At 34.9% G+C, this 13,520-nt stretch overlaps 2 protein-coding genes and 1 non-coding gene across 3 annotated transcripts; 1 reads left to right on the forward strand and 2 right to left on the reverse strand.

Annotated features, from left to right (window-relative positions):
* Nucleotides 1–441: 441 nt before the first annotated feature.
* On the forward strand, nt 442–547 carry LOC149497432 (small nucleolar RNA R71). The gene has a single exon (XR_016320276.1). It is a non-coding gene; the product is annotated as a small nucleolar RNA R71 (small nucleolar RNA).
* Nucleotides 548–6,921: 6,374 nt separating this feature from the next.
* LOC105640870 (triacylglycerol lipase 2) lies at nt 6,922–9,404 on the reverse strand. The gene is made up of 9 exons (XM_089718732.1): nt 9,142–9,404; nt 8,947–9,057; nt 8,727–8,867; nt 8,538–8,648; nt 8,302–8,445; nt 8,185–8,225; nt 7,920–8,002; nt 7,730–7,825; nt 6,922–7,399 (listed from the first exon to the last, which is right to left on the reverse strand). The coding sequence occupies exons 1-9, from the start codon at nt 9,319–9,321 to the stop codon at nt 7,080–7,082; spliced, it is 1,227 nt and encodes a 408-aa protein (XP_089574858.1). The 5' UTR covers nt 9,322–9,404; the 3' UTR covers nt 6,922–7,079.
* Nucleotides 9,405–10,382: 978 nt separating this feature from the next.
* Nucleotides 10,383–12,994, reverse strand: LOC105640868 (triacylglycerol lipase 2). The gene is made up of 10 exons (XM_089718905.1): nt 12,989–12,994; nt 12,677–12,820; nt 12,479–12,589; nt 12,260–12,400; nt 12,061–12,171; nt 11,832–11,975; nt 11,673–11,713; nt 11,243–11,322; nt 11,059–11,154; nt 10,383–10,837 (listed from the first exon to the last, which is right to left on the reverse strand). Exons 1-10 carry the CDS (start codon nt 12,992–12,994, stop codon nt 10,518–10,520), a joined length of 1,194 nt encoding a protein of 397 aa, XP_089575031.1. The 3' UTR covers nt 10,383–10,517.
* Between the last annotated feature and the right edge of the window lie 526 nt (nt 12,995–13,520).

Here is a 13,520-nt window from a genome sequence, read left to right on the forward strand (position 1 = left end):
GATGATTCCTTAACCTGTTATCATATGAATTTGAATAAGGGTAATTCTTTCTTCCTTGATTCATCACATAGTTCACTTGCTCCAAAGTTTGTGGATTTAAAGAGTCCATGATGCATTCCCCAATTCCATGTTGTCCATTGCACCTATCACAAATTTGTATAATAGCATTCACAGGGTTAGTAGTTAACATGTCCAATTTCCTTACCATGTTATCTACCTTGGCATTAAGCGCTGTAATGGCGTCTATTTCATAGACTCCTGCAGTTCTTCTTCTTTCAGTATTGTTTTGGTAGTGGCTGTTGCTTGCCATCTCCTCTATCAACTCATATGCTTCATCAATACCTTTCTTTTCAAAAGATCCACCTGCAGCTGCATCTAAAGTGATTTTAATATTAGGAGATAGAGCATTATAGAAAGTTTGTACCTGTAACCACTTGGGCAAACTGTGATGCGGGCACTTTCTTAGCAAGTCCTTAAATCTTTCCCAAGCTTCATACAAGCTCTCTTGATCATGATGAGCAAACGTCATTATCTCATTGCGCAACTTGGTGGTTTTTGAGGATGGAAAGAATTTAGCTAGAAATTTTTGAGCTAATTCATCCCATGTGGTAAAACTTCCAGCGGGACACGATTGCAACCATGCTCTAGCTTTATCCCTAAGAGTAAAAGGAAAAAGCCTCAACTTGATTGCATCTTCAGAAACACCATTTTGTTTGAATGTGTCACAAATTTCCAAAAAATTGGTGATGTGAGCATTAGGATCTTCGCTAGGCAAACCTCCATATTGGATCGAGGTAGAGAGCATTTGGATAATTGCAGGTTTAATCTCAAAGTTATTAGCTTCTACCCTAGGTCTTGTAATACTTGAGGTTGTCCCATTCAGATTAGGTGTTGTATAATCCCTTAAGGTACAGACCGGATGTTGAAGTGGTGGTCCAACTACATTTTCGTTTCTGTTTTCGTTTTCGTTGGCCATGTCTGCTTGATGTTCGAGTTTTATTTCTCTTGCTTTTCTTGCAGCGTTGTTTCTACGAAAGGTTCTTTCAATTTCTGGGTCAAAGACTAGAGGTTCAGTCGTCCTTGATCTTCTTTGCATAAAACACCTGGAACAGCACTTAAAAGAAAATTAAATAAAAACGAAAGAGTGTCTAAATTAATAACGGGTAATTCGTATTGATATTGATACGCCAATCCCCGGCAACGGCGCCAAAAACTTGACAACGCGGTCTTCGCAAGTGTACGAAATCACAACAAGTAATATAGAGTAAGAAAGTATCGTATCCACAGGGATTGTTTATCAATTACCAAAATTATGTTAACCTATTATTATTTAGATGATGATAAAAGGAATTCGCTGTAAAATTCAAAGTAAAAGAGATCAAACACAAAATTTAGGTGAAAAGAAATCAGGGGATTAAGTTACTAGGGAATTTGATTTCATTTAATTCTATCCAGCTTATTCTATTAGTTCATTAATCAAGTTTAATTGTTCAAGTAGGAGAAAACAACCCTAAGGTTACTAACAAGCTCTCCCGATTTATTGTTAGCTATTCTAATCCAATTTAATCACCTATCTTAATAGTGAAATTAAACATGAATCAGATCATTAGGTTTTATGGTTGTTTTATGAATTCACAACTTAATACTTTATTAACTTATGAAAGCCCCCCTTGAGTCAAACCATATAGTTTCCACATCAAGTTATTATTCTCAAGTAAATTATTACCTTGTTCATATCAATAACCCTTCTCCCGAATGCGATTATTGAAATAATTCAATCCAGGGGAATTTTTCTGCCTGGAAGCCTTAAGCACAATAATAAGTTATAACAAGAACAAAGAAAAATAAATCTAATATTATAAGCTGGAATCGAATTAAATTGCATCAAATCCCTAGTATAAAAGTTTAGCTAGACATAGTAATTAAATTAAACTCAATCACACTTGAATCATTCATCATATTTAAAGACAATAATAAAGAAAGAAACAAGATGAAGAGTTTAGAATAAAAACTGTATCACAACTATGTTGATGGCTTCCTTGAATCTCAGCACAATTATTTGAAGCTTGAAATCTTTGAGAAGAAGAGAATTATGTAAAGAATTGTACAAAGAAAACGAGATATTCTACTATGAGAAGTTCCTCCCTTTATATAGAGATCCTGAAGGCAAGTCGGACTCCTTTTAGGAAAATAGAATCCTTATTTAGCTCAAAATCCTTTATAGGAGATCATAACTGTTTAGGCTCTTGATTTCTTCTTGATTAGGACTCCTTTTTCTTCAAGAATAGGTCCAGGTCTTGTTTAGTGTGTTTAGGAAACTCCTTGAAGTCGGCCCATGTGAGAAAGGCTTGATGTGCGTGTTAAATTCACGCTGGTTCCGCCTGGGCAGCACGGGCGTGCTTCATGGCACGGGCTGGGCGTGCTGTAGTCTGGAGGTCTGGCTAATGAAGCACGGGGCATCTCATGTGAGACTCGCGCTCGCGTAGTGTAGATTCGCGCTCGCGAGTGTTGGTCGCGCTCGCGCATGTGAGGCTCGCGCTCGCGAGTTGCGCGGCCTAACTCTCTGCCTCTCGTTTGCGCAACTCGCGCGTGCTTCGGGGCACGCCTTAGGCGTGCTGGCTTCTCTCCTCATGTTTACTTGGCTTCTAGCACGGGCGTGCCTTCCAGCACGGGCTGGGTGTGCTAGAAGCTGAGTGTCTTGCATTCTAAAGTTCTTTTCTGCGCCAAATTTCTGCAATTTTCTCTTAGATCAAGCGGATTAAAGACCAAGAAAGCTTTTAAACACAATTATACTAAAAGTGATTTAAAATTAAATTAAAGAAGTAAAAACTTACTAAAATTCTAATAAAAACTATATTAAAAACACTATAAAATTTACACTTATCAGAATTAAATGAAGACAAAATTTGACGACACACTTTAACAGCAGGATGACCTAATCGCTGATGCCAGAGCAACGAAGAATCACGAACACAAACATTGGCAACAATTGAAGATGAACGACCACTTGATAACGAAGACAGACGATACAAGCAACTTTTAATTTGCCCCCTTGTGATGATCTCCCCCGTGTTGAGATCCTTGATAATGAAATAATCAAAGAAAAACTCAATAGAGACATTGTTAGCTAAACAAAATTCAAAAACAGAAATAAGGTTTTCCTTAGACCTAGGAACACAATAAACATTCTGTAAAGAACAACTTTTTAATGGAAAGGAAAGAACTCGAGAGCCAACATGAGTTATGCGCAAACCTGAACCATCGATGAGGTGAAGTTCATCTAATCCTTTATATGGAGCATGCAAAGACAAGTTCTGTAAATCATTGGTGACATGATTCGTAGCTCCAGTGTCCAACACCCAGCTCGAAGAATCAGAAGCTGCTACATGATTAGCCCGCGGTGGTGGTCTAGGAAAATTATTCTTGAAGAAGTCCTTTGCACCGTAACACTGTTTGGCATTATGACCCGGCTTATCACAAATCTGACATTGAACTTTGGAACCTCCATTATTCCTGCGCATAGGCTGGGATCGAGAGCCTAAGTTTCCTGAATACCCAGAATCTTCACGAGAACCAGAAGATGACTGCGGTCGAGAAGAATAAGAATTTTTTCAAACATGATTTGCCACAACAGGTGCTGGATCATAAGCCGAATCAATTTTCTTAACATATACTTCATGAGCGAGAAGCCGATCCTGAAGCTCCACAAAAGAAATAACAGTATCACGTGCGCGAATTGCAGCAGCAATATCGCGAAATTTAGGGCCAATTCCATTTAATGTATAAATCACTAGATCAATGTCAGAGATTGGACTTCCAGACAAAGCTAGATCGTCTGAAATTGCTTTAATAGACTGCAAGTACTCTGAAACTGGTTTAGAATCTCTTTTGCTATTAGCAAGCTTTTCTCGAAGAGACAGAATACGTGTTGCAGATTGGTTTGCACATGCAGTCTGTATCTTCGCCCACGCATCTGCTGAAGTTAGAGCAGTAGAAACAATATGCATAGAGGACACACTCGTGGAAGCAATCAATGCTGCCAACACTAGCTGATCCTGACAGACCCAATGATCATAGTCAGGGTTTGAAACTTCTTTATCATCCTTCCTCAAAACTGGTGGAGGACGGGGATAGGATCCATCAACATACCCTAGGAGTTTATGCCCACGTAGGACAGGAACAATCTGAGCTCTCCATGTCAAATAATTCTGTTGAGTCATTTTTAGAGGAAACTGAGAGCCATTAATTGAAATCAAAACCTTACCAGAAATATGTGTAAGGTTGGAGGTATTTGACGCATAAGCCATTTAAAGAACAATAGGTTTTAGGCAAACAAATAAACTGAGAGTAATGACCGAAGAAGAAAATGCAAAAACCAATAGGTTTTGGCTCTGATACCATAAAACGATTTGAGTGGAATTAATTTTCTATTATTTCTCAAATCTATAAATACAGCAATTTTCTATAACAACATAACAACTACAGCTGTACAAGATAAACACAATTTCGAAATATAAACAGTTATAAAAATAAGAGATAAAATATGTTGTTAGCTCAATAAGTACAGGCATGATACAATATGGCATCATCAAGCTAAAATATAATAATAAAAAAAGAAAGAAAAAGAAAAAGCTTGAGACGTCAGTATTGCAAATAGGCCTGAAAATCCAAGTTATTGAAAGTTGGCTTAAAAAAACAAAAAAAAAGAAGTTGAGGATGCACAGTACAGTCAAGAAGTTTAAAACCATGCACTGATTTATTGAACTGACATGCAAAGCAAAAAGTCAACGACATGATGGACAAGACTTGCACAGAATAGTTTCAACCAAAGTAATAAAATAAAGAAGAAGCACTTACTTGTTTAAATCTGACCGAAGCAATGGAGTTGGCGAGATTTGCACAAGAAATAATCTTAATTTCTTGACCGTTATTGAAGACGGAAAAGATTAAATTCTAATTGCTCAGAGATTTGAGGTGAAAAAAAAATCGAGGCAATGGTTTTTTTTATAGAAGATTTGTCCAGCTCCGAAATTAATAATGATTTAAATCTTCAACTTTAAATTCGAGAAAGATTTAAATTCTCAACTCTAAATTTGACAAGAATTTAAATTCTCAATTCCAAATTCGACAAAGATTTCAATTATCAATTTTAAAATCATATGATTTAATTTCTTGAAGGATAAAAAATTAAAAAAATAGAAAATTCTAATTATAAAAAATTTTAGAGTTTCACTGTTTGGGCTAAAAAATTTTATTAGCCTATTAAATTGGAGTTAATTTTTTGTTAACTTAAAATTTCAAGTTAAAAAAAAGGCTCATTAAATTAGGCCATGCAAAAAAAAAAAGGGGGCATGAGTTAAAATTTTAAAAAAAAAAATTAATCTTCTTCAAATTTTTGAGATCCGTCCAAACAAGTTCATGAACATGTCTCGAGGGATATCTGTAGACACTTAATTTTATTAAATTAATTTAATTATTAACTTAATTATTTAATTAGGTAATTAAATTACTGATTAATTAAATTAAATAACATATTTTAATAATCAATCAAAATATTTAAATGGTTATTAAAAAAAATTACTGGATAAATATTATTTACTGCATAAATAAATAATGTAGTAAAGTCTAATAAAAATTGGCCATGGACCAATTAAATTAAATCTTAACGAATAAGTCCGGCGTTTACATAAGCTAACTGATGGAACAATAGCTAATGAGAACTTACCAAGTGGACCAATCAAATTACATACTTGGCAAGAGGACTCTCTCAAATCTCTATAAATAGGAATCTCTCTTCACATACAGGATACACACACATATAGAGAGAAAGAAAGAAAAGAAGCCTAAAAGCTCCGTCAAACTCAAGACTACAAAGCTCTCTCTCAAGTCCAAAGAATCAAAATTCTTTCAATTTCAATTCAAGATCAAGTCTATCGACCCTTGAATCGTGCAGAGTTCATTCTACAAAGTTCGTTTTACATCAATTTAATGTCGAGTCCCTTCGACCATTGGATCGTACTCAAGATCAAGTCATTTCAACCCTTGAACTGTGTCCTTAACAACAAAGAGAAGAATCAGAGGATAATCTTCCTTGTAATAGGAGATTTTGCATTAGATATTGTATCCACTTATTATCATAAATTCAATTTGTATTTTTTGTTTTTTAATTTTCAGAAATAAATTTTACGCATACAATTATTATCTGTCTATTTTGTAGCTTCATTCCTTCATCCAAAAATTATAGTTCCAATTTTTTTTTTGTGTATCCTAAAATAATAGTCTTACCTATATTTTTATTATAATTTTTTTTTACACTTTTCCACGATACCCTTATATAATAATCCACATGAATAATTAATATTGATTGATTTGCTTGATATACCCTGGAAGAAAGTTGTTAAAATAATTAATTCTAAAACTTTAATATACTAACCATTCGTCTTGTTTTGAAACTCTCAAAGAAGCATTATTGCATGACATTTGGGATTTAAGGTTTCGATATTAAATCTGATTTTGGTGTGTCAAAATATAATTCTTAGAATTCTGCATTAATAAATATAGATATGTAATTCTAATGTGCACTAATACATTTAAATATATCACTTAATTAAATATTATTTCTTTGTGAAAGAGAGATAAAAAGAGAGATGCATTGTACATTAGTTGTTAATTTCCTTAATTTGATACTTAGTCAGGCTATTATGACTAAGCTGTTCGTAAACAATTCGAAACTTGATTCGATAAAAGTTAGCTCGATTCGAGTTTATTTTTAAACAAACTTGAATTAAAGAAACTCGGCTTATTAAAGCTGACGAGCTGGCTCAGTTTTTTAGGCCCATGAAACCATATTTTTTTATGAAATTACATGGTTTTGAATTGGATTTTTCATTAAAATTATTATACCATATAGCCAAATTTCACTAATATAAAATTGATTACTATATATATATATATATATTTGGTTTACAACCTTAATTAATCAACCAACTAGAAATTAAAAAAAAAAAAAAAAAATTATAGTTTCAAAAAGAAAAAAGGCATACAAATTTGCATCTGCTAACAACAAACAAAATACCTTCTCACTGGAGTTTGAAGAAAGCCATGAGAGGATCATATACGTCTTGCTTAGCATTTCCAGCCATAACATAATCTGCATGAGCATAATCTTCTCTATACTGAATTACAAGCTTATCTCCATCATGACCCTTCAGGCTATCCAGCAAATGCTGTACGTCTTTCACATCAGAAAGAGCATCTGCCCCTCCATAGCTGAGGAAGAGAGGAAGCTCATTTGGAATGCTTGTCATCTTGTACACTGGAGGTTTGGGCTGTCCATAATGTTTCCTATTCTCATTCTCATCATTGTAATCGTACATTGCTATCGTTCCTTCTCTAATCACTGTCCAGAAATTTGAAATCAAATTCCAAGTTCATTTTCAACTCGAAAGTTCTAAAATTTTTATATCTAGAAATTAGAATTTCAACTTCAATCTTAAATTTGTAATAGTAATTGAAACGAACTGAACATAATCGAGTTCAAGTATATCGAGTTTTCCAATAAAACATGCTTAGCATGAAAAACAGAACTTGATTGAGTTGAACCCGAGTAGAGCAATGTATCAACTTGACTCAGCCAGATTAACCCCCTGTTTACCATTTCCATCCGGTGGCAATATTATAATATGGTATTACTTGAGCACTTGTAATGCAAAATTTAGAAAGTGCATACTCTGAGACAGATGAATCATGTTCTTTGTTGCTGTTGACTGAGGCTCATGATCCAGGAATATATCTACAATGGTGGAATTCAGGCAGCAATTCTGTCCTGTATATACCAATAATGCAAAATATATATATTAGTAATGCAAAAAAATCAAGTCTTTTGTGCTAATAATTAATAATAGAATCCTGTATAATACCTGTAAAAGCAGTGAACAAGTTGGTGCAGTCAACACCTGGTTTTTTACAGACATCCTTAAGAAGAAACTTTACCACAGCTTCCCTGTTCAATGATTCACAAGTTTGCAATTTGCAAAGGTGAAAAAGATAAAGGGTCAATGAGTTTTTTCTCATTATGTTATAAAATTATTATCACCGCACAGTTTCCATAACTGAGATTAATATGCTATGCAGATGATCAATGATACAGTAGAGATAAGAGAGTGGAGTTGCATAGTTCAGTACCCTCGGGGATCAAATTCGTAGAGGCCTAACTGGTACAAAGTCTGTTAAAGAAGGATAATTAGATTATCAGAGAAATGCAATTTCAATTAGACATAGATTGAAGCAAACATTAGTCACCTCAGCAAAAAAATTGTCAGCGATAATTCTTGCAAGTGGAGAGGCAATCTGACCAACATAAGCAATTGGGCAAAGTAAGACAGCTGATCTCAACATGTTCAATAGCTCACTTCGTGAAAAAGCAGCCAACGCGATCAAAGTTCCCTATACAAGAATTCGAAAAGCTTTGAGTATGGAAATTAATTCTGTTGATGTTAAAAAATTATCTTTGAACCAGTAGAGACAGCAAAAAATACCAGTGAATGCCCAACATAGTGCAGCTTTTGTCCTGTTTGATCATGAACATACTTAAATGTAGCAGGAAGATCATAAGCTACTAATTCGTCCCACGACCAATCCCAGTAGGCCTAAAAAATGTCAATTTCATTAACTCTCCTATACAAATTTGATAAAAAGATGGAAATAAGATTAGGAGTGAAAATTACTGGATCAGTTGGAGCAAGTGATATATGGCCGCGGCTATATTTAGTTCCACGAGTGTTGGCAATCCATACGTCATAACCATTATCAGCTAAAAGAAATGCTAAAGATTGCTTTGGAGGTAATAGCAGCCAAGTTGCTCCATCCTACCATCAAAACGCAACTTATTACATCTAAAATGAAATTTTAAATAATAAACACTAACATCACAAATAAATTACTCACCAGTAATAGCCCGTGCTGCAACAGAATAGGCGGTCTTTTTTCCGGAGACTCACCAGACTGCCCAACTGGGATTCTCTGCATACTAAGAATAAAACCATCTTGTGTTGTAACCTGAAAAGCATAGAAACTTATCATAGTGCATTTTATAATGACTTTCAATACGGAAAATTTGTTGGCACAAGAGAAAGAAAGTACCATATGTTCTTGACAGACATAGTTATGTCTCTCAACCATTGATTTGCAAATGCCATCAGCGCCTTTTGGGACTAATGCTGCTATTCCTTGACTTTTAGCAGAAAACAGCTTTGCTCTATTTCCAGCTGCTGATCCACAGAAAAGTATATATATAATTATTGTTACAAAGTTTTTGGCCATGTATATACTATTTTGTTGTTGTTTTTCTTTGCAAAAAACTTTGAATGGTCTAAAAAATATTTATAGGGACAGAAATCACAAACAGGAACTTTGAATGGTCTAAAAAAAATTTATAGGGACAGAAATCACAGACAAATTTATAGGGACAGAAATCACAGACAGGAACAGAAAAGGTTATCCACATGAAATATTGAAAATAATTTTGTGGACAGCAAAGGATCTTGTGGGGCCAATCATATAGAATTCATCAAATATAATTATTCCTTATTATAACAAAGAATTCACAGGACAAAACATGTGGATAAAGAAAATGATATTTCTGTCAGTTACATTTGTCTTGATCAATAGTAGCTGAATAAATAAAGCCAAATAGATGCCTAGAGAATTAAAGCCTACCATCTTCTGTTCAAACACATTCTAATCATACTAGATAGTGTTCAAATAGGCAGGTTTCAAGGAAGAGGAAATATAGCAATTTATGTGTTAAAAGTCAATGAAATGAGACTGCATTGTGAAAATTACTATGAAGCACATGAGATTACAATAATATGCTGCGACGAGATGAGTCTACAATAAAACCATTAGTAAAGTCAAAATTCAGAACCTTTTGTACAGTTTCTTGGGTATGCCGTTTTGGAGAATCTTACAAGGAGAAAACAGAGGGAAGTAATTGCATTACAAGATTTGTTCATTTTTATCAATTCTAGTCTAATAAGCAGTGTAGCTGGGACTAAAACCAGGAGTTGCTGCCGTTTACCCTCTCTCTCTCTCTCATCTCCTTGCTTATTTTTTTTTTCCCTTTTTTTCGCTGGTTTAGTAACCCTTACAGGTTATCGGAGTCTGTATTAAATATCATCAATGCAATTAATTTACATCCCTCCTTATGTAGTACGTTTTCACTCGGTCAGCCAGGCGAGCTTCCAGGGAGTTCCTCAGATATATCAATCAGGTCAGACTGAGCAGTTTAGCTGGCTGGAAGACGCATCAAATGTATAACCACCACGTCTGTCATAGCCTCAGCCTTTAAAATAATTAGTATAACTCTAAAGTCAGTCTGAAAATGAAGAATTACCAAGTTTGGTAATCCATTTTATTTACATGAAAATCAGTTTATGAAATATCATACAAGCGTAGAACCCGCTGACAGCACAGGGGCCGGAAAGAAGAAAACAGCAATGAAGACTCGAGCAATTTCTTCAATGAAGCTTAAAGAATGCTATGAGAGGATCATACATGACTTCCTTGGCATTGGTAGCCAACAGAAAATCTACATGAGCATAATTTTCAGTGGTCTGAACCACTAGTTTATCTTTAACATGATCTTTTAGGCTATCCAGCAAGAGCTGCACATCTTTGGTATCAGAAAGAGCATCCTTCGCTCCACAACCAAGGAAGAGAGCAACATCATTTGGAATGTTTGTCATGTCATAAACCGGAGGAGTCAACTGGCCATAGTGTTTCTTGTTTTCATCTTCATTGTTGTAATCATACATTGCCAAGGTTCCTCTTTTAATCACTGTCCAAAAATCCAGAATCAAAGTCAAAAAGCCCATACATTAATGTATTCCTCAGACAGTTTTCATTTTAAATATTTAATTCATTTGTATGTAGCATTCTTGTAGATGAGAACATTCACCACTTTTTATAACATCAGGACAGGTATGTGCTCGAACACATTACTATTTCTTTAAACTAGTTAGCTAGTGGAGCTTGTTATGGAAATCCGGATGCACTTACTCTGAGATTGATGGATCAGGTTTTTTGTTGCTGTTGACTGAGGTCCATGGCTTAAGAAAGCACCAAATTTGGACCTGTCCAGACAGCAGTTGGGTCCTATAGATATGGCAAATTGTAAGTCAGAAATGAAGATAAACATGTCCAAATGGAAGTGCTAATTCAGAACTGAGAACATTTGTGGTACCTGTGAAAGCAGTCAACAAATCGCTGCAGTCCACACCTGGTGTGTTGCAGACATCTTGGATTAGTGTCCTACTGGCATCTCTGTTCCATAGGGAGCAAAAAGGACTCACTTTAAAATTATAAGTAACAAGAAATAGAATGAGATATCAAATTTATTCAATTTCTCTTGGATATAATAGAACTTCTGTTAAACTGAAAACTAAAATAATAAATTATATTCAAGTGTGCCCGTATTTTGGTCACATTAGTAATGCAAATATGGTCTTATTCTTGGAAACTTAACGAAACACAGAGAAAAGCCATGTTTAATGATCTTGGGCACTCCTTTGTTATCATTTTTATGTATGCAGCCATTCAACAAATGCCTCATATATAAAGTTTTTCAATGTGAATCAGTGTCTGGGGAAAAATAAGAAAGATTGAAATTTTACCCGATTGGATCAAATTTCGCAAGACCTAACCAGAATGATTCCTGCCAATGCCAAAATAAAGGTATATATTATACACACATAGACACACACAAAGAGTCGCTTGTCAGGGAGTGTCATCCAATTAGTTAATCAATAGAAACAGAAGAGTTTAGTATTCACATTGGCAGCTAAGATGTCAGAAGCAACTTTTGCAACTGGTGATATTATCTGACCCATATAGGCAACTGGTCCTAGTAAGGCAGCTGATCTCATCACGTCCACCAACTGCTTCTTGGAAAAGGCAGCTAGAGCAGTCAGAGTTCCCTAAGGAATAATTTTAAATTTAGCATCTTCACTATGAAAAAAGTGCTCTTACAGCAAAATGAGGCAGCAGAATGAGTAAAAATACCAGTGAATGGCCAACATAGTGTAGCTGCTGTCCTGTTTGATTGTGAACATATTGAAACATAGTAGGAAGATCAAAAGCAGCCAATTCATCCCATGACCAATTCCAGAAAGCCTGAAAAACAGACCAACCATAAAAAAAAGTTAAAAATAAAAATAAAAAGACTGAAGGAATAACATCATAAAGACAGAGGAAACGTAACTGGGTCCTCTGGACTAAGTGATGTATGCCCACTGCTAGATTGAGTTCCTCTTGCATTGGCAAGCCATACATCAAACCCGTTATCTGCCAGGAGGAAAGCCAAAGATTGCCCTGGAGGTAATAACAGCCACGCTGCTGCATCCTGTCACCCATTTTGTCACTTGTATATCCGATCTCTATAGTTTCTCAACACTAATTACTCAAAATCAAAATCACCTACCATTAGTATCCCATGCTGCAACAGAACTGGCGTCTTGTTTCCTGGAGTCCCACCAGATGAAGGCCCTAGAATTCTCTGTAAGCCGAGAATAAATCCATCTTGTGTAATCACCTAATTACAATCAAAGTTCCACAAACTATAATAAGCCAGCATTTATCAATAAGCTTCACAAACTGAATATTAATTTAAGCATATTACTGTGTGTTCTTCACGAGCATAGCCTTGCGTTTCCACCAGTGTTTTACAAATCCCATAACTGAGAGTAATGACCGAAGAAGAAAATGCAAAAACCAATAGGTTTTGGCTCTGATACCATAAAACGATTTGAGTGGAATTAATTTTCTATTATTTCTCAAACCTATAAATACAGCAGTTTCCTATAACAACATAACAACTGCAGCTGTACAAGATAAACACAATTTCCAAATATAAACAGTTACAAAAATAAGTGATAAAATACGTTGTTAGCTGTTAGCTCAATAAGGCACAGGTAATTCACGAGCTAAGTACAGGCATGATACAATATGGCACCATCAAGCTAAAATATAATAATAAAAAAAGAAAGAAAAAGAAAAAGCTTGAGACGTCAGTATTGCAAATAGGCTTGAAAATCCAAGTTATTGAAAGTTGGCTTGGAAAAAAAAAAAAAGGAAGTTGAGGATGCAGAGTACAGTCAAGAAGTTTAAAACCATGCACTGATTTATTGAACTGACATGCAAAGCAAAAAGTCAACGACATGATGGACAAGACTTGTACAGAATAGTTTCAACCAAAGTAATAAAATAAAGAAGAAGCACTTACTTGTTTAAGTCTGACCGAAGCAATGGAGTTGGCGAGATTTGCACAAGAAATAATCTTAATTTCTGACCGTTATTGAAGACGGAAAAGATTAAATTCTAATTGCTCAGAGATTTGAGGTGAAAAAAAAAATCGAGGCAATGGTTTTTTTTATAGAAGATTTGTCCAACTCCGAAATTAATAATGATTTAAATCTTCAACTTTAAATTCGAGAAAGATTTAAATTCTCAATTCTAAATTTGAC

Source organism: Jatropha curcas, chromosome 3 (genome assembly GCF_041381405.1).
Source record: "Jatropha curcas cultivar XTBG-Jc1 chromosome 3, XTBG_Jcur_1.0, whole genome shotgun sequence".
Classification (NCBI taxonomy): Eukaryota; Viridiplantae; Streptophyta; class Magnoliopsida; order Malpighiales; family Euphorbiaceae; genus Jatropha; species Jatropha curcas.

Excerpts from the sequence above, each read along its gene's own strand:
- LOC105640868 (XM_089718905.1), bottom strand. Across the intron at positions 12,172-12,259 it reads CACTTAGTCCAGAGGACCCA|GCTTTCTGGAATTGGTCATG; the intron begins GTTACGTTTCCT and ends TCTGTTTTTCAG. Across the intron at positions 11,323-11,672 it reads GCGAAATTTGATCCAATCGG|AGATGCCAGTAGGACACTAA; the intron begins GTAAAATTTCAA and ends CCTATGGAACAG.
- LOC105640870 (XM_089718732.1), bottom strand. The coding sequence starts at position 9,321 with ATGGCCAAAAACTTTGTAACAATAATTATATATATACTTTTCTGTGGA. Across the intron at positions 8,649-8,726 it reads CACTTGCTCCAACTGATCCA|GCCTACTGGGATTGGTCGTG; the intron begins GTAATTTTCACT and ends GACATTTTTTAG. Across the intron at positions 8,446-8,537 it reads ACTATGTTGGGCATTCACTG|GGAACTTTGATCGCGTTGGC; the intron begins GTATTTTTTGCT and ends ATTCTTGTATAG.